This window comes from Ischnura elegans, chromosome 1 (genome assembly GCF_921293095.1).
Source record: "Ischnura elegans chromosome 1, ioIscEleg1.1, whole genome shotgun sequence".
Taxonomy (NCBI): domain Eukaryota; kingdom Metazoa; phylum Arthropoda; class Insecta; order Odonata; family Coenagrionidae; genus Ischnura; species Ischnura elegans.
The window spans coordinates 107,629,029-107,654,003 of NC_060246.1; the positions used below are offsets into that span (position 1 = coordinate 107,629,029).

Genomic DNA, 24,975 nt, shown 5'->3' on the forward strand with positions numbered 1-24,975 from the left:
TTTTTTTAAATTTACATATTATACAGCTTTCTTTTAGGTTGAAGTAAGTTTAAGTTTTGAAGAAAACATTTTTCTCAACTTCAACCCAAAAATGAGCAATGTCTCTCTACAAAAATTCAGTCTTACCTCACAATGTATTGAAAATGTCAAGTGCACCATCACTAAGGTTAGTCATGAAATGAGACATTGTGATGATCTGAAGTGATGCTTTTAGTAGTAGTGTACCCCTTCAATGTCTTCTTATTATCGCCTACAATTTCAAGAAATCCTTCCTTCTTCATCTTACTCTCTCGATTCAAATCTCACAACCACCTCTTGAGCATTTGGGTGAATCATGTCCCTCATTCCTACAAAATACAGGGCTTATGTAGTCCAACTTGCCTTTCAATTAGTTGGAAGCTAATTTTTTTTAAATTGGAGAGCAATATCTGAATAAAAAATGAAAAGAATCTGAGCACACAGGATATCAAAACCAATGTTAGACAATATTTTCAGCTTTGGCCATCGACACCAGAAATGATTTATATGAAATTAAGCCCTGTATTTTGTAGGAATGAGGGACATGATTCACCCAAATGCTCAAGAGGTGGTTGTGAGATTTGAATCGAGAGAGAAAGATGAAGATGAGGAAGATAGGATTTCTTGAAATTGTAAGCGAAAATAGGAAGACATTGAAGGAGTAAACTACTTCTAAACTACTACTAACTAAAAAGGAGTTGACTACTACTTCCCCAAATACACCATTAATGGTGTATTTGGGGATACATTGGTAAGCAATGCATTTTATTTACAAGTGATAACAATTATATATTTTTTCTATACGGTACCTACAGAATAAATACCATAATTTGAAATAGAGTACATATTTTGGGCAACAAGTTCAAAGGTTCTAGTTTTTAAATAGCTCCCAGCTTCATTTTCTGCCAGGTGAATCTCAACCCCTCTCATAACTCCAGAGGGAATTCAAGTTTTTGGGCTGCCGGGTACTGAACATTTAGGTGGGCAAATCAATGGATCTCTGTAATTAGTTACTCATACAGATTCTTCAATTTATATTTATAACAATTACACCTCAATTCAGCACTAGAATGTGTTGATGTTTGTTCTTAGTTGTTAATTTGAACTTCCTCCATGTCAACTGCCTGTTCTTCAATTATTAGAGAAAAGAACAAACATCTGAAAGCTGTTCTCAAGATGCCATTTCAAGTCTTGCAAACCAACGCCAGCGATGTGGATTATATTCCCTATCCATGTTGCACAGAGAATACCAAATGATTATAAATAAAGCCTCTGAGTTCCAAATTTCAAAGTCTTTGAAATGTTATTCAACTCATTCCGTCCATTTCATAGAGACACTATAGTGGTTTTTGTTAACCAAAGATATTACACTTCATGCCATTCATGGCTGAGTGGCTGCTTAAAACCTTGATTGTACTTTCACTTCAAATCTTTTTGGACACAGCACAACACTTGGCTTGGGATCCACTGGTGGCATTGGTTTTCCAAAAGGAATCCTCAAGGTGTATCTTTTGAGTATGGATGCTAAAATCAGGAAAATGCTGTTCCGTGCTAGTTCTTGTCCTGGACAGGTTCGTACACCTATGAAGGGAAACGGTAAAATAATAATTATGAGAACTATCATTCTCTAAAATGAGGGTTATTTGAAGTATACAATCTCAAATTTTCGTAGAAATTACTAAGTTTTTACACCATTTGCTACTCTTAACTTTATTACTTACAATTAGATATTTTTTTATATTATTTTTTTTGTAAAATATTATTTTGATATTAGCCAAGTTTTCCTTCCTTACAATCAACCCAAGGGAATGCTTCTTTTTTTCACTCCCACATTTCTTGGTTCCAAACAGATGGCCACTTCAAATCAGATACCATAGGTCTATCAGACTCATCTGGCTTAGGGTAACATTCAATTGAATTACTTTGATCTGTAAAATTATCTTTACTATCCTCACCTGCGGCTGTTGATGAAGGAAAAACAGAAGAAGTGGGTTCTTTTTTTTCCTACTTTGAAAAATGACATAAGTAATAGTTTTTTTATTCTTACTTTGAGATTCCATTGCGGTATTTTCCACTACACTTATCACTCTTATTCTACTACACTCGTTAACTCATAGGCCGAAAATAACTATTTTAAATAAATATGATATAACACGAATTACCGTGATTTGTTCAAGTACAATATACAAAAACTGTAAATAATCCGAGAGCAGTGGTGCAGACTCCATGGGGCCTGAGGGGGCCCGAGCCCCCTCAAAGATTCGTTTGGGGGGGCGGAGCCCCCTCAATAATTCAAGAAAATAATTAAGTTATATTATGCCTTGTGAAATCACAAAAATATATTGGTGATTTTTATTTCCCATGCTTGACTATAGTTACCTTGTAAAATAAATTCAACAATGAGTGTTGAAACAAATAATTATAAGGTTAAGCAGGTTAACTGAATCAAGTGTTGTGAATCATGATAGTGTTTCGGTGCTGCGACACACTTTCAATTTAACCTCTTCCTGGGGCAAGACCTACGATATGGGCCCCCCAATATTTTTTATAAGTCGGCGCCCCTGTCCGGGAGTCAAGTACAATGTCACAGTTGACAATGACTACTGCGGACCTATTCGGTAAACAGACAGACAGTGAACCACAACGGGACAAGTGGCCGCGTTCGGACGAAGTGAGGTGGGGGAGTTTTTTAGGCTGCTTTCAGATGAGACGACTTTCCGCCTGCCGCCGTTCTCGGCACAATGCCGTGAAATCCAGACAGTCCTCTCGTCTGAAGTCTGAAGTTTGAATTTCAATGTATCACTTGCATAGGAGGATCCAGGGGGGGCACGTGCCCCCCCCCCCCCAGACCCTCAAAAATATGCATGATATTTAATACGGTCCCATTATCATTGCATTCGTTTTGTATTACGAGGTATCCTTGTGCCCCACCCAGAACAAAATCCTAGATACGGCCTTGCTTGTGCCCCTCCCAGAAAAAAATCCTGGATCCGCCCCTGATCACTTGTGAGTTTTTCACGCCGTAGGCAGTGCAATGCAGGTCCGGATTGAAATGGGCGCCGTGACGACCACGGCGGCATCGGCGTCCCGCCGCGCCGTGTCGTTAAGGCGCGATTCAACCCGTCTGAAGGCATCCATGGAGACTCAGTGCTGTAGTTGGGCCGGTACGGCATACCCCCTAAAATCCAAACTTGTTATAAGCGTACCGTTTAAAATACCTTCGCGGCCGGATGTATAATACATGTTCAGCTGTTGGAATTTTTGGTGAGTACTGCCTAATTTTTTTCCAACTATAGCACTGTAGAGACCTATGGTTATTCATGGTTAAATAAAAAACACAGTACTATTACCTATGACCTATGGTTATTTGATAGTAAGGCGCCGTGCCGTGGACGGTGGCCGGCGAAAAGTGGTCTTGTCGTATATTCATAGTTTTCAAGCTGTACAATGATTCACCCAACCACCAATTTTTTCAGCAAACAGAATAAACATATCGAAAAAAATTGTTTTGGTAACGAATGTAAATATATATATATTTATATTCGTCACCAAATTCTTTTATAAATTTTGAAATAAATCTCTTATTATCTCTTTTATAAATCTCTTATTTAAATTTTTTTATAAATTTCGAGGTGCTAAAATTTATAAAAGTTTTATTTCACTGTAATGTCTTTTCGAACCAGTGCCGGAACGGCGTTCCAGCACCATGACACCTCTGGTATTAGGCTGTATTTACGCTCCACACCCAACAATGAACACACTCGGCTTAGTTGGTGAGTAAAGCGACCACAATAGTAGAGGTCAGTGGCTGGAAAGTGATTGAAATTTGAACTTAATCTCTCATGGAATTGTATTTATAGTGATTTATTTTTATAAATAAAAGCTTATAATTGTATAAAAGATTGTGCGAAAAATCCACAGAGAAAAAATCATTCGCCTTGACCGGGATTTCTCTGTGGATTTTTCGCACAATTTGTGCATTGCGGGTGACTCCCGTAAAGTTATCACCGTGGCTAGTCCCGGTATACTTAAATTTGTATAAAAGATTATTTGTGTTACCTCCACTGAAGGGAAACATTATGGTATGGTGGAAAAAACGCCCATTTTCGTCCAAATGTCTCTCCGGTCTCAAGACGTCGGGCTCGTCCCAGAGCCTGGGGTCGTGATGTAGATCATAAAAGTTGAAGTGCACTCTGGTACCCTGTCGATGGAATAAAATTGCAGCTGAACTTTTTTCTTTGAGGCAGTACGTTAACAATTTACGAATAATATTCGCTACGAAAAAAAATTACGAAAGGACAAAACTAGAAATAGAAAACAGCCTTTGCATATGTTGAGATGACATCATTGTATTCGAGGGGATTATAATGTATTCACTTTATATTTTAGGGTGAGCTTTCGTGAGAGCCCGGACTATCTCGGCAGGCTTCGCTAATGGGGTAGTGGTAGTACCGAGAGAAAACAGGAGGAGCGAACTTAACGTTGCCAAATGTACATAGCCGCCCTACTTTGTCGCTGAAAACGTTGGCGCCGAGACAATACACCGACTCATTTGGAAGGTATTGAGGATAATCGTTTCACAGAAGCCCAGAGCATTGTCATCTACCATGCTGATTGAGGCACCGACATACAATGAGAGGTTTGGCAACACTGCTCCACGAGCAGATTCACGATGTTAACTCGACGGAGATCTGAGAGCGACTGACTTAGGCCACGCCTACTGCCTGCCGATTGGCCAAGGGAAAGGCGCTTGTCGATAAACTTTCCCTCCCCTCACCCCCACTTGCTTTAGCCACACCAGCTCACCCGCAAAGATGAAATAACATAGGGTGCTTTCCAATCACCTTGCGCAGATTAGCTCACATCGCAACAGATTGAAACACATTAGCGCACAAAGAAACAGACGATTGGAACGCATCTGCGCTGATGTGTTTACAAATGGTGGACCGATCGGCGGCAAAAGTTGAATGTTCAAATGACCTGTAGCTTTTGAACTGACCTTCGCCACATGATCAATCAAGAAGGATGATAAATGTTCGTCTATATCATTTTGTATTTATATAAGCACTAGTAAGTATCAATTGAAATAAAATACTATGGAACTATCGCTACTTAATAATTACCTCTCCCGAACCGCTACTGTGCCGGCAGTTATACCAGTTATACTTCATTTCGCATTTCTGGATTGAGATACACATACAATAATAATTAATAATCCATATCACGCAGGTAAAGCCGTAAAAAATGTTAACACTGCATTATAAATCTGCCGATTCTATAGTTATTTTGCGGTACTGAATTACAATTAATGGAATAGAATTAACGCCACATGAACGTTAAAGGAAATTTGGTATATAATACGTCCGCTATCCATGTAAGCTAATGAAATAAATCTGCTTAGAATCTAAGCAATATAACATATTAGTTTAATAGCTTACATTCTCCATTTCTAATTTTTTTGATAAGGACAATTTCTCTAGAAAATCGACTAGCCTCCTCTTGCTATCGTCCTTTGCTCATGTTATATCAATCATTACGTTTGACGAAGATAATATTATATTTCCCAAATTACGAGCTTAATTAAACTTATGTAAGACATATACAGATCAAATTATAGTTTATTATTCTCAAATGATCATCATACTTATCTTTGTGATGGTGGAATTCATTTTCCGTCAGCAATATATTTTCCCGCCATCATTAGTTTTGTCTGCTAGCGCAGACGAACAACGGTGCAGGATGTGTTCCCATCTGTTTAGCGCAGATGACGTCACAGGTGCGATTGGAACACGCTCTGAGCTAAACAGTTTCAAACAGATCAGCGCAGATACGTGATTGGAAAGCACCCATAGAAAAGGCACCAGGTGGAATGAGTGCTCAGGGCGGGCTCTCGAGGGCAGGGTCTGTATCTGTAAGCGTTTGCATTTCACCCTTGCACCTCGGGAGGGGAAGGGCTGAGGAAGGAAAAAGAATAGGAGGCACCGCCACGATGACAGCCTGACGATGTCGATGTCACGACGCCTTCAGGGAGATGATAGGGATGGAAGGTAGGGGATAGCGAAAAACCCGCGCCGCCATTGAGACGACGGGGCCCACTACTAGTGAAACCATAATTTAATGTGCCAACGAAATTGGAAGATAATTCTATACTTTGAATAATCCGACGATCATTTCGTTAGAATGAGGAGACACCAGTCTGTCCATTCGTGCTGGATTTTTTTGGGCCAATTTGCGAGAGTTAAAATTGTTTTCGAAAATAGCCGCAGCACAGTCATGAACGCGGAGCGATCCAATTATTCTAAATATTCGAAATTTTGTTATTACAATCGCGAGTAATATCATAGAAAAGTTTTGAATTTTGTAGGTCATACTACTCGAATATGAACTTAGATTAACGGCCCCAGTTACAGCTTATTTATCCGTGTAATTCGGATCGCTCTGCCTGTCAGCGACGCGAGTGGTGACTTTTTTAATCCATTGAGAAGCGCATTGACACTTATGCGCAGCGCATTAAGAAGGGTGGCAACACATTTAAGTGGCCGATTGGAGAATCCATCATGGTAATATTCGTGATTGAATTGATAGTGTGGTTGATTAGGAGATGCTTTTCTGATTAAAATTAAATTCGGAGAGTATTTCGATTAGACTCGAGATGTTTTCCCTTAGCTCGGGGCAGTGGCGAACATAGGTAATATTTTGGGGGGGGAGGGGCAATACCAATAATTATAGGTTATAAGTAATCACAATGGATACTTTACATTAGTTTTTGGTGACTAAATTCAGAAAGCAATTAATTAGTTGTTCGATTCTTAAAATACTATTGTTTTAAAAAGGTTGAACCAAGTGAATGATTAACACCAACCGTCAATGGTTTATTTATGAATTTCAAAATTACTAACCGAATTCAAGATACCCGGGCATGGACAAATCGCCTCTAGCTACACGCCCTGGCCGGCAATACTAGTACAAGCCCGAGACCACCGGTATTTACTTTGTATCACCATTTTCTCACGTGCAATATGTTTATATTTATCCAAATTAACCAATGTTTTCCATTTCCAGGGGGAAAAAGAGGTGCCGGGCTCCCCGGGGTTCCTCCCTTAAGGTGCGTTTACACTGAGTAACATGTTATATAAACAAGTTACATATAACATTTTTTACGAAAAAGTTACAAATCCGTGTAGCATAGTACACGTAACGTTATGTTATAAAACAAAAATTTGAGTTAAAAGACGAGTTTTTGGTTTCCCACACGAACCGGGAAACCAAAAAGTTGTTGCATAACACGATATTTTGTTTTATAACACAATGCTACATGTTACACGGATTTGTAACTTTTAAGTAAAAAAAATGTTATATGTAGCTTGTTACACAGTGTAAACGCACCTTTATGTTCACCTCGTGTCACGGATATTCACAGGGGCGGATCCAGGATTTCTTTCTGGGGGGGGGGGGGGGGCACAAGTAAGGCCGTATCCAGGATTTTGTTCTGGGGGGGCACAGAGGTACCCCGTATTACAAAACGAACGCAATGATAACGGGACCGTATTAAAAATCTTGCATACATTTTAAGGGTCTGGGGAGGGGGGCTGAATAACGTGCCTTCGTGCCCCCCTAGATCCGCCTATGGATATTCATGCTTCTCAGGTTTCAGGATCTTACCTTTGGGATGGTGTATCCTCGGAAGTTCACCGCTTGCTCTGTAGTTAATGGAGCGTGAGGAACGCACAACGCTGCTATCGAGCTGAGTCGGAGCACCTCTTGCACGGTCGCTTCGGTGTAGGGGAGCCTGAAGTTTAGATACATGAACGAACACTTTTCAGAAAGAAAAAAACATAGATTAATTTCTTTTGTGATATATTTCGAACCTGCCGCGTGGACGGCAGTGAAATTGCACATGAATTGCTATGAGAAAAAATTCCCATGGACGGCGGATCGAACCACATACCTTTGATTTTCCGGGCTACTGCGCTGATCACTACGCTAACCAAGATCTATAATTATAATAAACAGTTTACCGAAGCCAAAGGTTCGTGGTTCCATTCCCGGTCCATGGCAAATTTTTATCATGGTCCAGGGCAATTTTTTATCATCATTAATTTGTCATTTCATTTATTTTATAAAATTTCCTTTAAAAAAGAAAACGTTTTTGGAATAGGTTTCTTTTTTCTTACAAACTTATAATGTACGTTCTATTCCTGTTGGTTTTTCTCAAAGATTTTTATGAATCTTTGAGCAAAATTTTCTTTTTTTTTAAATAAAGGTATCAAGATATTTGATTGTGTAAAAATTTGAAAATGGTGTGTACTATTCATAATTTTCTCGTTGTTCGACTATTTTAAACCTACGCTTCTGTGTTGCAGCAGATTTTATCCGCTGAAAATAAAGTTAACTATAAAAATTTTCTGCTGCTCAAGTCGTCATGAAAGGGATATGTTAAAATTTACTGTTACAAAACCGTTGTTCATCTCAGGGGCGCAGCTAGGAATTAACCCTTTCACTGCTGTGATCGTTCCTGGTATGTTCGCACGGCAGGCTGCTGTGAACGTACTTTTTCTTATAATCTCTATAGTCACAGGCTCAACTCTGTGTAAGTTCATTTTAGCAATGAAAGTAAACAAACTTTGTATTAATCCACCAATTTATTTTCGTGGTACGACTAGTTTCGACGCAGCGGCGTCATCCTTAGGTACTTTTTCTTCCTCCCTGCCATGCACTTTCGCCGAAGCACTTCGAAGGGCCCCTAATCCGGGACCCTTACCTCGACGAGCTCACTCTCGCTGGCCCCTCTCTTTGAACCTCCGAGCGGAGGGCCTCACTCCTCATAAGTGACCGGTCTGACTGCATTTTGAAAATGTATCAATCAATGCGATCGATCATCAAAAAAGTATTGTTTGCACTGCACTCCTGCCAATAAGGCAATGAAGTACGTCTTTGAACCGCTTTTACTGCGATGAGGAATAACGATTTTGTTAACTTTGCAAAAATGGCCAATTTCCGGTGGTCCGCAGCCACGTTTTTAGCAAAGTTAATAAAATCGTTTTTTTTTTTCGTCGCAGAAACACGGTTCAAAGACGTGCTTGATTGGCAGGAGTGCGATGTAAACAATCATTTTTTGATGATCGGATTTATTGGTTGATTTTCAAATTGCAGTCACAGCGGTCACTTTTCGGGAGGGAAGTCCCCCGCTCGGAGGGTCCAAGAGACGGGCCAGCGAGAGTGAGCTCGTCGAGGAAAGGGTCCCGTATTTGCGACCCTACGAGGGTGTACCACGCCCATCCTGGAAGTACCTGCTCCATTGCCCAACGAAACGCATTTTAACCTTTTTGCCACATGTGAGGAGAAGGTTTTTGGAGAAGGTTTCAGCAGTGAAAGGGTTAAGGCTAGAGGAGGTTTAGGTGCAACTATACCATTTTTCTGAAATGACGGCGGCTGACCTTGAGCGTGCTCGAAACCCACCCACTCTTCTAGCCAATCACAGAAGAGCGACAGGAGAAAGTGTGGAAGAACCCGCAGTCTCTCTCCGACCTCCGTGAAGTGCACATCGCTCTCCAGCTAGCAGTGTTGCCAAGCCGAATCTTATGAGATCGTACAGCGCTTGTTCTGCCGCCCCCGAAAGTACCGTTATTCCCAAGGCTGGCAACGCCGGTCGGCCGGATGGAGGGGAGCGGAGGGGAAATGGGAAGGGGATGGAGGGGAACGGAGAGGTGGAAGGGGCAGCGTTTCTCATTAGCTAGTTTCTATTTTCCACCCAGCCGCCGTCAGTTCGGAAAAATGGTATAATACCAGGGTGTGTGGGGGTATGGTATACCCATCAGGATAAGCGGTAGGTGCGAAATTAATAAATTGCGGAATTTTAAGATAAATGGTTCACAGTGGTGAGTTTTACGGCTTTCTGAGGGATATTTTATTAATCCTTACACTATTCTATTAGTAATATCAATCCAATTGAGTAACATGGATTAAACATAAAAATTTCTCTGAGCTCTAGGGGGGGTTTATCCCCCAATTCCCCCCCCCCTCGCTGCGCCACTGGTGCATCTATTTAGGTGCTTGCAGACAATAAAAAATGCATTTAAACCAGCCGTGAGATTAAAATATTTGTTGGAAATTGCCAGTAACTTTTTATTTATAAGTATGTTAGAATTCCGCGAGATTCATGCCAGAGAGGTAAATATATGTCATTTCAGAAGAGAGAGTATGATTGTCAAAAAATCGCCGAGCCGTGTTCTTATCGTTAGTTGTCCCGGATCCCGGAGTAGGCATATTCACGATCAATCCCATTTTTTCTCTAAACAAAGTTCGAAATAAATCATCAGTTCATCCATGTTCCAGACCAGGTTGTAGGTTTCCTGAAGGGGGTGATCCTTTTATATTTGCATGGAATACGTTTGCTCATACGTTCGTGATACATACCTTTCTTTGTCCTTAAGGGAAGGCAATCTCTCCTTTCCGACCTTAGAATCCAACTCCTCCTGAACCTTCCTTTGGACATCGGGAAACAGCACCATGAATAGTATGGCGTAGGTCAGAGTTGCGAAGGTTGTGTCTGCCCCGCCAATCAACACCTCTGCGCATATTTCCGTCATCTGTTGGTCTTGAAAATAAAAGCGTGGAGGTCAGTTGGTCAACGTATTTGTTTGCTGATTAAGTGAGTCGATCAATTGTATCTTTCTCTCTTGGAGCAACCAACCATTGAATGAAGTCCCTGGTGACCGCTGCTTTTCCATTATCTCTTTCAAATAAATGTCGGTGAAATCCCTTAAGTCGTCATGTTTAATTGTTTTTTTATGCTTGTAAATCATGGCCTGTAAACGGAAGTTGATGGCTGTTTTAACGAAGTAAAGGATAATATTAATTTTATTTTATGTCTGACGGGCAGTTTAGTTTTGACAGTTCATGATTCATTTCACAATGATATTCCTCTTTGTAGTAATTTAGCTAATAGTTTTCTGTACAGGAGCGGGAGACATATTTGGTCGAATTAATATTAAATAACAATAATAAATTACATTTTTCATACCATACCTCGACTAGCGAGAACAAAGTTTCGCATAGGCTTCGTATTTCATATTTCACTGCTGCAAAAGGATGCCATTGCGCCAGTCCAGGAAATAATACAATCAGTCGATGCGTCCGCTCATTCGCTCGGAAGAAGTTGTTGACACTGTTTATGAGAAGCTTGAATGCTGGGTCATCGCGTTCATATCGTCCGCCCGATAAAACATTCCATAAAATGTTTATCATTGAACCCTCGAAAATGTCATGGAAGTAAACCTCAGGAAAGAATAGAATGAACAATAATCATTAGTTGTTTCAGGCTGAGCGTCATGGAATCGTCTTGACATAATGAAATGCAAAAAACTTTATGATTCCACATATGTTGATGCTCTACGACCTAGGTTTCGACGTGTCCAGATCAACCTGACCAGAGGATGACGTGCCACATCGAAACCTACGTCTTAAAGCATTAATGTATGCGGAATCATAAACAATAATAAGTTACATCTAATACGATAGCTGGAAAAAATTTGCTTAGACAGCATGAATGATTATACAATTTTCCCGAACTGACGGCGGCTGGGTGGAAAATAGAAACTAGCCAATGAGAAGCACTGCCCCTTCCACCTTTCCGTTCCCCTCGATCCGGCCGACCGGCGTTGCCATCCTTGGGAATAACCGTACTTTCGGGGTGGCAGAACGAGTGTTGTGCGATCTCCAAAGATTCGGCTTGGCAACACTGCTAGCTGGAGAGCGAAGTGCACTGCTCGGAGTTCGGAGAGAGACTGCGGGCTCTTCCACACTTTCTCCTGTCGCTCTTCTGTGATTGGCTAGAAGAGTGGGTGGGTTGCGAGCACGCCTTCAGTTCAGAAAAATGGTATAACATTTAACTATCGAAGCAATATTTCTTACTTGGCAACCCGTGCGAAATTTTCGCACTTTCACGCTATCAGTGAATTAGTATTTTAAAGTAACGGTGTTATTGGGTAATTATAGTCTGTATACCGTAGGATGGCGCACGGGCCTACCAGCTACCTGAGTCGGTCCCATTGTTTTTATGGTCGGCCATTTCCTCCCCCCGGCGCTCGCGGACCGACACAGGTAGGTGGCGGGTTGATGCGCCAGCTACCTGAGTCGGTTCCATACAGTTTTTATGGTCAATCCTTCCCCTCCCTTCCCCGGCGGTCGCAGATTCGCAAGGACCCGCCAGCTACCTGAGTCGGTCGGAGGAAAGGACCGACCATCAGAACTCTACGGGACTGGCTCAGGTAGCCAGCGGGCCCGTGCGCCACCCTATGGTATACAGACTATATATAATAAGGTGCATTATGGAGTACTTTATTTATACTTGTTTCCCAGCTAAAATATACAAAACATGTGAATACAATATAGACAAGAGAGTTTAGTACCGGGAGGAACAATCATGACGTCTATTACTGATTAATGGCCCCCAATTTACAAAACGTTTTGAACCTCGAACAAGTAATCGACACAAAAAATCGAAACTTTTCAAGTCAAATTAATGGGTAAATTGTGATCTTTGAGGTTGAGATTGTATTTTTCGTCAGAAGCCGGTGATTCAGCATTTAAAATGACACTTCATTTGTCACTGTGGGTGCAGTATTAACGGAGCATATGCGGAATGACAGAAAAAGATCTTTCTGTAATAACATATGATATGATAGTGAGAAAATGCCCTAATGTGATACAAAGACTTTTAAAAGATGAGATTTCTACCGGTTAGTCATGGTGACCTAACCTGTGGCTAAGGGTCCTGAATATAGTCAGGCGCACTGCTGTGTTCGCAATAGAACGAGGCTGATGCTGATCGAAAATGCCACCATTTCAAAAGGTTGAAATGGGCTAAATCTAACGGTGTTTTACGAGGTAGAACAACGATGAATATCGAACGGATAAATCTAGTGAGTGCTGATTAATTCCTGAGAAAAAAAAGAGATGGGAAACTTTCAGAAGAAGATGGATCGATTTAATTTGCCACACAATTAGACGTGATGGTCTGATAAAGATATACTACTATAAAACGATGAAGGTCAAATTGGTGGAAGGTAGAAGTCCTATGCCCCGTTCACACTACCATCATTCTCAACCAGCGTAAAGATGATGTTAGAACCAGCGTGCGTTCACACATATCATGTTTAGACACTGACGGCATCTGGTGAATGGTTAAGTAAGTCAAAGAGAAAAATGAATTGATAAGAGCAAATAACCTGTTAGAAGGAAATAGCGGATGTGCAGGAAAAAGTTCTTTTGTTAATCACAATGGTTTTCAACGTATAGTAAGTGCTGCTTAGGAATGACTAATTATTTCATCGATAACGTGGTTTGCATTGTTCTACTGCTCTATTGAAACCGAATGAAACTGAAAGTGACGTTTAGTAATAATTTGGTTGGTATAAATAACATTTACTACTTTTTGTCCTTGATTTGATTGTGTTGACACATCATTGATGTAGGTGATGAAAAGAGGACCTAATCTTGAGCCTTAAGCCTCAATCGAGGCACCCTTGTGGTGATTTGAGATTGAGATACACTTGTCACTGCATCGCAGTCCTGGTAATTATGTTTTTCTGAATGTGACAAAGGACATGAATCCAGCTGATGCTATACCACAAATTAAAACTTTCTTTTACTTCAATTCAATAGTCGACGAATTAACTTGCGGAAATGTGACTTCAATATTGTAGAAATTAATCTCATGAAATGAGAGAGAGAACGTGGTAATTTTTTTGTGCTGTTTAATTTCACCCGACGTTTCTAACTTTATTTTCTAGAGTTATCTCAATAGCAGTTAACCTGATATTTTATATTGGTAAGGGAGGAAATGTAGTTCCTGGATAAGCATAAGGAATCTTTTTTAAACTAGGACAAAGAACTCTTACCAAAACATTTGAACTATTGTGACCATAGGATTTAGATAAGGTAGTTTCGCACATTTTGCATTATTTCTAGCAAAACATTTATAGGTATTATTCAATATGTCCGTATTACTTTAGTATATCACATATCTTACATCAAGTTTAAAATTTATTAATATTCAACAAATTAAGGAATGAAGTTAGAGCAGTTTCATCTAAATTAATTCAATAAGATGGTCCGGTCCGTCTCATATTAGAATGCTTTACTTTCTGTTTTCTTTCTTCTTCTCCCACCATGGCGCTGCTTCGCCTTCTTCTTTTTCTAACCAACTTTTAACCAAATTGCGTTCGCACACGCATAAACTACCGCCAACTATGCCGCGAAACGGTGGTCATATTCCCAACCACTGACTTCGGTAACTTGCGTTCACACCTCGTGTTGAAACCTTGGTAGGGCTTAACCAGCGCAAAAGAGAGTAGTGTGAATGGGGCATTAAAACATTAGGCTTAAAAAACGGAAAAGGGTGAAAAAGACGAGGTAGTCAACCAGTTCATCGACGTGAATAGTTCTCGGGATCGCCACTGGGTCGTGAACCGCATTACTGCCGACTCTTCGATGTCCGACTCGGCCATCGTCCTCAGAGGTTCTAAGTGTCGAGTGAGAATTTTTCCTTGCTAATATACAGTCACTCTGGTGGTCAGGAGAATCACCAGTGTGAGGTGGTGAGATGATCTGGTGACTCCTGAGTCTGAGAACTAGTCGCCTGCCGAGTCGGACATCGAAACGTCAGCAATAATGGATTTCCTGACCCAGTGGCGGATACAGATGGGGGGCGCGCGCCCCCCCTTGCGGGCCCACCCGTATTGCAAAAACATTGCAGAACCACAATTATAACTTTTTTATATCATAAGATGGTATTACATTGTATGTGTGTGTAATAAATTTAATTAAAATTTTCTTAAACTCTGGTTAAGACTTGATTATTTTTTATCGGGATAAATGTAAAGGCAACTCAAGATATCTTTTGCGCCCTCCCCTCCCTTAGAGTTTTTTCTGTATCCAGTACTGTCCTGACCCGAAGGCGATCCCGAGAACTCTTCAAGCAGTCAATTCTCCGGGAAAGCACGGTATATTTCTTATCCAATTATTCGATTAGCTTCGTTAACATTTGAAAGATTTCGTGAGGAAGCCTCGTGCACTTAATTTGTTTGTTTTCTAAATCCATAAATATTGCGCTCTTCGATAAGAGACATCGCGACCGGGTAATAAATTACCCATTTCAGTTTTTCCTGCTGAAGAATCGACTCTCTATCGAAGAATCCCTCATATTTGCTGTTGGCGTCGTCTTGACCAGTGGCGCAGCGAGGGGGGTGGTTTGGGGGATAAAACCCCCACCAGAGCCAGAGCTCGGAGAAATTTCAAGTTTAATCCATTTTACTTCATTGTATTGATATTACTAATAGAATAGGGTAAGGATTAATCAAATATCCCCCAGAAAGTCGTAAAACTCACCATTTTGAACCATTTATCTTAAAATTTCGAAGCAATTTATTAATCTCGCACCTACCGCTTATCCTGGTGGGTATTCCATACTCCCACACACCCCGGTATTAGTTGCACCTAACCCCCCCCCCCCCCCAGCCTTGAATCCTAGCTGCGCCCCTGGTCTTGACAACCTTACGAAGTTAGTCATAAAAAGATTTATGGTGGAAAACTCAAGGGACCTGTCCCAATGTGATGCGTGGTACTACCATAAACCATTCCGTCAGTTATTCAGTAACTAGTATAAAATTTGGTTGATAATTTTTTTCCTCACCCGAATGTATCTTTACCCTATGGGCTTTATGGCTAAGAATGTCGCATTCAATAGGGTGGTTTCCTATTATTTTTTTATTGCCTAAATCGAAAGATTATTACTCCTGGAGTACGTATTTCGCGCTTTTAGATTTTTAAATGACGATATCTATTTTTCGCGATTAAATGAAAAGTGAAAAAGTTCAAGCGCGCAAAAACGCGACGCGTAAGTAGGAAAGTCCGTGCGACGCATTTCTGGTTTCCCCTCTCTCCTTGTGAAGTGACCTTGATCGAGACTCTGAGCGCTGATAGGACGCAGGATGCTAGCGGATAGCTGAGTACCTTGCTGAATGGTAGCGCTTGGCTTAAAAAAGGTTTATTAATACCTTATCAAACGAAGAAAACTTTCCGACCTTAGCCAGTTTTAATAGGTGATTATTAAGACATGTTTCCCTGAGCTCTGTGCCTCATGCATGCATTGGTAACCTCAGACGATGTATAACTCCTATCCTCTCGTGTAGAAACTAGGTCCCTGTGACGTCACGTGGAGTGGAATCGCATGGGCGCCAATCTGGCCTTTTTCAAATGAGGATAAAATTTGACCCTTGCCATTCGTCTAAACCTGTATTTCAAAAACCAAATAATTTGTGTATTATGAATACACGAATGGTGGGTAACGAATCGCAATCAATGCCTATCGTTTTCTTTGATGAAGGAAACTACCCTATTGTCGTCCGCTATAAGGGACCGCGGATTTTTAACTTTAACTCCACATATTTATTTCAGCTCTCATACTTATCCATATGTACTTATTTTACTTACTGGCTGATAGTAACCTGTAGCTGATCCTCCTGACATTTTTTCGATGTCATCTAAAATTGCTTTCACTTCGTTATGAATTATTGTTTCTTGAGAGCACTTTCCAATGTTAGGCTGTCGTAGATGATGGTGTACGAATGTCCGTTGTTCTTTCCATACGTCTCCTTCAGTGTTGACTATGCCTGGAATGGTTTTTAATGAAGGGTATGTGTTATGATTACGGTGCATCGTACCCTACTAGAGTGTTAAACTTAAGTAATATGTATTTAATCTGATTCAGAAATTTTCATAGGCCGGAAATTATTTTTCTATAATCATTCTGTTTCCCATCGGTGTCACTCACCCTCATATGTAAATGGATGGAAGAGGATGGGCATAATTATACGATAATAATTATGGTGGTTATCGCCATAATTAGTGGTCATCGCCATTATTTATGCACAACATTAAGATCTCGTGTTTATAAGCATATGACGCTCGGCTAACTTTGATGTCTGAGAAACGTGCGAAATCTATATCTTGAATTTTTGTCGTTTTAATATAGCAGTTTTTGCCTCGATATGCTTTTTTCCCAACTTCAGTTTTTCTTCTTGTGTTTTATCGTGGTGGTAGAGAAACATGATAACCATATTCGTCAATCATTCGCGCGCGCGATTGAAGGGAGCATAAATCGTACTCATTATTGCGGCACGAATCATTTTACCAGTTAGTGGCACATCATCATAGTTGTTTGGTCATGGCAGAAATGAATTTCGTAATATGTATAAGTTGAATATGCTTTTAGTCATGATGTTTATTTTGCCCTTATTACTCTGTATACGAAAAATTGGGAAACGGGAATGTTCGCTATTACAATTTTGGCATTTGCGCAGTATTGAATTGGCCTCTTTGCGCAGTATTGAATAAATCGCATAAATTCCGGAATAATAAGGAATCACGCCCACAGCGAGTCCAGTCGACGTCTATTTGCTCTATGAGATTGATATCCTGAGGTAAATCAAAGCATAAATAATGCTCTTTACAATCTATTTTATGCTGTTGTGGGTGCTAGAAATGAGTTACCAAGATTATTAATTTCGCGCTAAAATGTATTTGTTCGGTGATTGCTTTTTGTGCGATTTGTATGAATGAACTTCAAGTAAAGTATACGTTCCTGGAACTTTTTCTTAAATTTAACATTTCACTATGGAATCCTTGTGGGGAAAAAAATTAGAAAACTCTGGGAGGAGAGTGAAAAGATACATTTTTGGACTTAAAATAAAGTAAATTGTGGAAATTTTCCGGTAAATTTTAATTTACTAATGTGTTAGAATTCTACCAGATTAAGCTTGAAACAACTATATAATAACTCTGTCTACAACGGAGCCAGTGAAGTCGTCAATGGCACACTTTGTGCCCTTGACATTGGAGGGGGGCTCCTAAAACTATATATAGTCTGCCAATAAATTTGTGAGTAATTGGTAAATATTTAGATCGATGCGAGTCATCACTCTTTCAGTGATTCAACGCGAAGGTTGGTTTAACCCTTTGAATGCCAACCGATTTTCTAGGTACTAGATGCTAAAAGTGCCGAGGCATCTTTGCTGATTTTGCAGTAGGTTGGGAAAAAATTAGGTCTCAAAAACAACTGAAGGTATATATTCAAAAACTGTAGGAAATCTTTGTTATGTACGGTTTCACCTTTTCAATGTTTTATTTGATGGATTTTTGGTAATACGAGTTAGTTTCTATAATTTAAAGAATATAGTTAATGTTAAAATAAAATTAATATTGACTATTGAATGATTAGTGACCTATCAGCATCTAAGAGTGACACTGCAGGAGGAGCGCGATAGCGCTTCCCGGCACTCAAAGGGTGAAATGGTGATGGTAGAGCTCACCCCATACTTGGTAACAGGCGAGTGATCTTACACTGCCAGTGAATGGAGGTCGTTTCCTTTCAATGGGCCGCCTCGCTCTTCGAGGGCTTTGGTTTCGGGGTGAAGGGATTTGAACAGTGGACTCTTACATCAGTAGCCCATTCCTCCATCTAGTGTGCCACCTCTTTCCCAGTTGATAACAATTGTGGGCATAAAAAATACTGTAGCAGCATTGAACCAATTTTCATACATGTCAAGCGTGCAGTTTCACACTTAGCTTTTAGTATTTTGTTCATGGGTGGCCGTAGATGCAGGCACGTGGCCAGAAATTTGCTTCGGGGGCATTGAAAACAAAATATAATTAATAACAATATGTCTACACTGATATTTTGTTTACAATTTGCACGCATCAGAAAATCGGACTTTTAATTTAGTCAGCTATATATTTCGTTTGCATAATGCTGAAAGTTAATTCACTGTACGCTATTGGCAGACATGTATTACTATATCGAAAAATGGAAGATAGATCCTCCTGCACTAGTGGTCTCCTCAACAGATGTATCATGGGTTGTGAGTACAAGGGGAAAATTTGGGACGGCGCGGCGGGGAGGGGAGCTTTAGCCTCCATATGGCTCCATAGCTTCCCTTGACTACGTGCCAGAGTGGATGGTAAGTTTAAAAAATATAAATACTTAGAACTCCTTGCCAACTTAAAATGTTAAAAGTAGGTACATACCCAGCCTTTTACCGTTATTCATAATTTGTAATACTTTATTCCCCAGCCTTCCACTGAGGTCCTCCCTGCCCAGCCCCTCCTTAATAGCCGAGACACCTGAAATAAGCACGACCGGGTGCTCGCCGACAAAAAAGCCGACAACCTCGCCATACTTCTTGTGCCATTTGGACATTTTTCTGTGAGTGTATCCGTCGGTCTTCATTTGAAACATGTTTCCGATGATGGGCCATTTTGGAGGACCTACATGCAAGATGAAACATATTATTCATTAGTGGTTTCAAAGCTCTATGGAATAATTATAATAATAATAATATTATAGCTATAGTAATAATAATAATAATAATGATAATAATATAAATGCAAAATAGTTTCAAAATAACCTTCATCAAAATACATTCATCAAACTGCAAAAGGCTGTAATAATTTCAAGTTGCCATAACACGAGAAAATTTCTCAACATAATAGAGCAGTAAAGAGTTACCTTGGTGAGAACCCGTGCTACATATTTACATCAAAACAACCTGGTGAAAACCGAAGAAAATTTAATAGAAAGGACGATAATAATAATTTAAAAAAATATTTGTCCAAAGACACTGTACAAAATAGAAGCGTAAAGTAAGTGTGTAGGGCAAATCAAAAGAAAAAAATGTGGCAATGACTTTTAAGGATAGGAAAAAAAGGGTGTAGGTTAACATTACTTGCAACGTGAGATAATTATTGGCAACGACTTATTATTACTTTTTTGAAACAAATTACGGATTGTAAAATAGATTCCAATTCCAAAAATTCATTCAACAAACATTCGATCAAAAGAAGAGATCCCAATTGAAGATTTCTCCCCGGTATATTGGAATAGATCCGTTTGAACGGGTTACAAATCGCTGGCTCATATTTACGTGAAGATATTTAATTGTTTGAGCATTTGAAATCGCTTTTTTACTATATTCCTCACCATTGAGTCATTCATGAGCTCCTATTATCTTTATTACTGTTATCATTACAGCAAATGTTAAAAGTCGATAATTTTTTCGGGCGGTGACATGAAGCACAAAAATATATTAATACCGAAATACAAAATATAAAATGAAAAAAGCAAAAATACGCAATGTAGAAAAAACGCAAGGCAATTCAATTTTTTAACCTCTTCATAAGTATCAAGAGTATTTATTGAGGAGGGGGGGCAACAATATTTTCTCTGGCGATCATTCCGGAATCACGTCGATACGTTAACTGCTATTTCGTGACCGACATCTTGTAAACGGAGCGGACCAAAATATCATAAACAGACGTTTCAGAAAAGGATAAAGTTGAAATACTATCGAAGACGTGTTCAGAAGATGGTAAACATTATGAAAATCACAATTTCAAACTACTGTTGCAGACCTGATAGATATTAATATTTCTCATACTCTCTCTGAGTTGATGTCATCACTTCCGGTTACGTAACGTTTTTATACGAACTGTCGCGTACGCAAAATAGTCAGTTATGAATTGTCTGTTTACCAATTGTCGCGGTTACGAACTGTCCATTTACAAGACGTCGGTCACGAAAAAGCCATATGCTTGTGGACGCGGAACCAACCTCTCCATCCCCATACAAAAGAAAAATTTGAGTATTTTTGAGAGTTGCCTCGGAGGCTTCATGCTCCAATTGTGAGCCTTCCTTGCTAGATAACTTGGTCCTTTTCACCTGTTTTTGAGAACCCTTAACTCCGTATCACCAATGACTGCCCTACACAGTGGCGTAGCCAGGGGGGTGGTCCTGGGGGTCCGGACTCCTCCCCCCGAAATATATAAAAACACAATCATTTTCCTTCATAAAAGAAAAAATATTGAAACATCATGAATAAAAAAAAATATTTCGTTGACAAATGAAGTTTTTTCGATTAAAAAAAGTGTTAAAATTGGTTTAAAGCCCATTACTTAGCACCCTATTTTTAAAAAATTTCCCCCTCTGATTTTGGACCGCCCTTGAGCGAAATTCCTGGCTACACCACTGGCCCTATACATATATACACTTAATGCGTGCTCCCTCCTCCTTTCTAATGATCTCCAGCCAGCCCAATATGCTCAGCATCTCCGTAACACTTGCCTTTCTTTTCAAATTTCACATCAATAATCTTCCGGCTGAACGCGGTACTTTTGTCAGTATTTAGATCGCCCCTTTCTGATGAGGATCCAAAACAGATGCACTCTCAGATACTCAAGTCATTTTATACGAGAAGTCTTACTTTCTCTTTTGATCTTATCGTATCTTTTGTAAACATTTATTATTATCTACCCACTATTTACTCTTGATATTGCATAAAATATTTTATGCTTGTTTCATTTTTTCAGAGCTATAGTTTACTAACAATTAAGAACAACTACGAGCAGCTCGTATAAAATAAATAACACTACTTTGTTTCATTTCAACGACCACTCATTCATAAGTGTAGAATGTATCAGATAAATCGGGCAGCTGCTTAATTTGAACAAAGTACCGCTTCTCTAGTCCCTCCTCAACGCATATATCGATTGAGCAACATGCACCTAAGATAATGCCCAGAAATAAGCATGAAGTAGAAACAGGCTGCATGCGACGTCAATGTTTAGGGGAACATTTAGCACTGTACAGGAAAGACGCATAAAATATCAAGAAAGCAATTCTAATATAAGCCATGTGTCAAAAAATCTAACACCCAGCTCTTTATGGTGATAGAATCGCAGAAAAAGTAGTGAAAAAAGCACGATCAGCCACGATGAAGCACGCGTTTCATTTCGTTGTACCTTAACAAGATATCCTTTCGCTGATAAGTTCAGGCAATAAGTGGCTCAGGTTTTGTTTATGCCAATTTGGTTTTAGCTGAAAAAATATTTTTAAAATCGATGTAATTGGCATAAATCATGCGTAACTATGCAATATTACCATTAGTAATTATGCTATGAACGCGAAATTAAAGGTTATAATAATTTTACTAGCAATTTTATGAATCATAACTCTCTGAAATAAGGGGAATACGAAAAACTACCATGAATGGAAATTAATATCCAAAATTTTGAAACAACTGAAGTTCCATGAGCGTATGGACCTGATTGACGTATATCTGCTGGAAAAAATACATTCCGGAGGAGAATTGAAGATTTTGCGTTGATAACCCAGTCAACATGATTTATTCTATGTTCAGTTGAGCTGCTTTACCTACGTGAAATTTGACAATTAGAACTGGAAATTGCCTAGGTGGCTCTTAATTCTGCTTTTACTTTTTCCTGCCGAACCTCGAGTTATTGGCCCTTTCGCTAAATTCTAATTATTGACGATTGTGGTCGTGTGTTTTGAAAAATAGAGAGATTTGATTTCCTATCCGTCGTCAAAATTGATGGCCTTATGATCTTTCGCGGCTGACTTAATGACGCTATGAGCTCATGCCGATCGTATCAACCAGGGGAGGTGATTGGGGGACCTCGGCTGGGACTCATGATAGGGGTTGTCACGAGGGGATTCGAGGGTCCTCCCCCGGAAAATTTTAGGAAAATGCATGCCTGTGAATGGATTTCGACGCTATTCTTACTCTTTAAAAACTTGACAAAAGTTAATAAAAATATCGATATCATCAGAAATTGCGGTTGAAAGAGATAATTTTGTAGCTAAATGAATTTAATATTGCATTATGATTCTAATATCTATTTAGTAAATTTATTCCTTGAAACTGCAGTGAAATCTAAAAGAAAACTCTGAAATAACCATTACGAATAACCCTTTTAATAAAGCATCAGGTTATCCACTCTTCTGACTCATGTATTTTATTTATTTATACGTATATTATCCTTTCGATTCGAGTATGTTGCAAATAAAACAAATTTACGAAAACGTAGAATTTTAAGATTGCAAAAAAATCTTTGGTTCAAGAAATCTAAATCTATTTTTTTTATCGCACCATTCGTATACACTTCACGATAAATACGAGCTTTGTATGCCCCCCCTTATGCTCTAGGCCCTCGGCGATCACCGACCAGCCGATCTGACCGCCCCTGGTATTTTCGCTTCTCAGATCCTGCTCGGACTTGCGCACGGGCTTCGCGTAGCCCGTTGTAGTTTTCACTCTCGTGAGGAAGTCCTTTTTTCTACGGTTTAACTCACAAATTAGGTGGATTGTGGCCTTGATGCTATGAAATAGTGATTTTAACTGCTTTCTAGAATGCTATTAGTAATAAGTTATTTTTGCGTACATGATTATGGGATTCGAGACTTACAAATTAAATAGACGCGGTGAAATCATCGAGCGTATTAATTTTCATGCCATGGATAACATACCTGGAGGGAAATTCTTGGGTTTGGGAATTATTCCCCAAAATGGTAAAACTACTATTACGACAAGAATGATAAGCACGATCCAGTCCGGAGCCAAAATTCCCGCCACAGAAGCAATGATGCGGTGTTTCGCAAACGCCATTTTCCTGGAATTTAATAGAATGAAATGAGAATTGAAATCGATCCAACAAAATTACCCTCACTATACGTTCCCTGCAATTATGTTTAGTCAACTAAAAAAACCTTCTGATGTTTGAGTGTCCTAATAGGTAATGGTGCGGTCACCAAACGATGACAAAATAAAGATCTGGTGATTATTTGATGTATCAATCTTATAGGCTCCCATCCCTTCTGAGGGAGTGGTTGTCTGATTAGGAAATCGTTCAAGTTGAGAGTGTTTTCATCTCCTCATTTCTCTCTATCAGATAGTGAGTGTCCAATGATCATTCTCTCTTGGAATTACACCTTCATTTTTTTCTTCTTAAATACTGAAATTTTCAATAAATTGTAAGAAAGTATCCGGATATTTTTTTCTTATTCTGGGGGCATTTCTTAATTTCGGGAATACTGCCTATTTCCGATTTGATCCAAATATTCTTTAAAATTTTTCATGTCATAAATTTTGATCATGTAAACAATAGATGCGTTTTTAGGGTAAAATATTGATCCAATAATTATAATCAAAACTTCCTCTTGATGATTAGAGAGAAGTTGGCTTTGGACCACTAGTGTCGCACTCACGTTCGTTTATAATATTTAGCGTCAATAAAAAAAACTGTATCATGATAGACTACATGGTCTCGCATCCCAAAATTTGCGCAAAATAATTAATTCGGTCACTAAAGAAGCAAAAGGTCTCCCGCCAGTCTTTACTTCGAAGGTGTTGACGGAGAATCATTGAATTCTGGGACATTTTCATCAGAATGCTAATGGTCGTTTGTTCATAGATTTAGATAATTTGTCTTCTCTCTATTCTATATAAACGAACGGATTTCATTTTGATGCAATGTGAAGATAACCAGGCATATTTCCTCACCTTAGCTTAATAGGTGCGAGGTGGAAATCCAAAGCACTTCCACGGAAACTGTAGTACAGTTCGCGTAAAAATTGCTTTCCTAGGGTGCGTCAGCATTAATTCACGATAACAAGGATTTAACCGTTAGTTTGAATCACGTGACTTTTTTTTAGAGGGACAAAGACGTCACCAACAACAGAAATTGAAAACATACCTCGTAACTCTGCACAATTCAACTCGAATGATATAAGGTAGCTGCGCGTAACTGTGGACACGACTCGATGAACTTATACAAGTTTGCGTTGCTCTTCCATCCCAAGATTATTGGTATCTTATCAAGACGCCTTTTCAATTCTTATCTAAAAGAATCAAAACATCCATCGCGTTGGTTTAAGATAAAGATAGGACTAAAGAAAACTTCAGCCGATTAGGCTGGGTGAAGTACAGCGGGAGGAAGAAAGATGATAATCAGCTAGATATGGTGAGCGAAGAGACATCCCAGACGGCACATAAACCTCCGTATCTAATTCGTATGTGCATAGTACCCATTGACTACGGGGATTCT

At 39.5% G+C, this 24,975-nt stretch overlaps 1 protein-coding gene across 1 annotated transcript; it reads right to left on the reverse strand.

Annotated features, from left to right (window-relative positions):
- Positions 1–1,039: 1,039 nt before the first annotated feature.
- On the reverse strand, positions 1,040–24,731 carry LOC124167830 (methyl farnesoate epoxidase-like). Its single transcript, XM_046545869.1, has 10 exons — positions 24,625–24,731; positions 23,399–23,541; positions 19,105–19,344; positions 16,513–16,691; positions 11,047–11,295; positions 10,712–10,826; positions 10,435–10,615; positions 7,681–7,807; positions 4,078–4,219; positions 1,040–1,599 (listed from the first exon to the last, which is right to left on the reverse strand). Exons 2-10 carry the CDS (start codon positions 23,535–23,537, stop codon positions 1,418–1,420), a joined length of 1,554 nt encoding a protein of 517 aa, XP_046401825.1. The 5' UTR covers positions 23,538–23,541; positions 24,625–24,731; the 3' UTR covers positions 1,040–1,417.
- Positions 24,732–24,975: the final 244 nt, after the last annotated feature.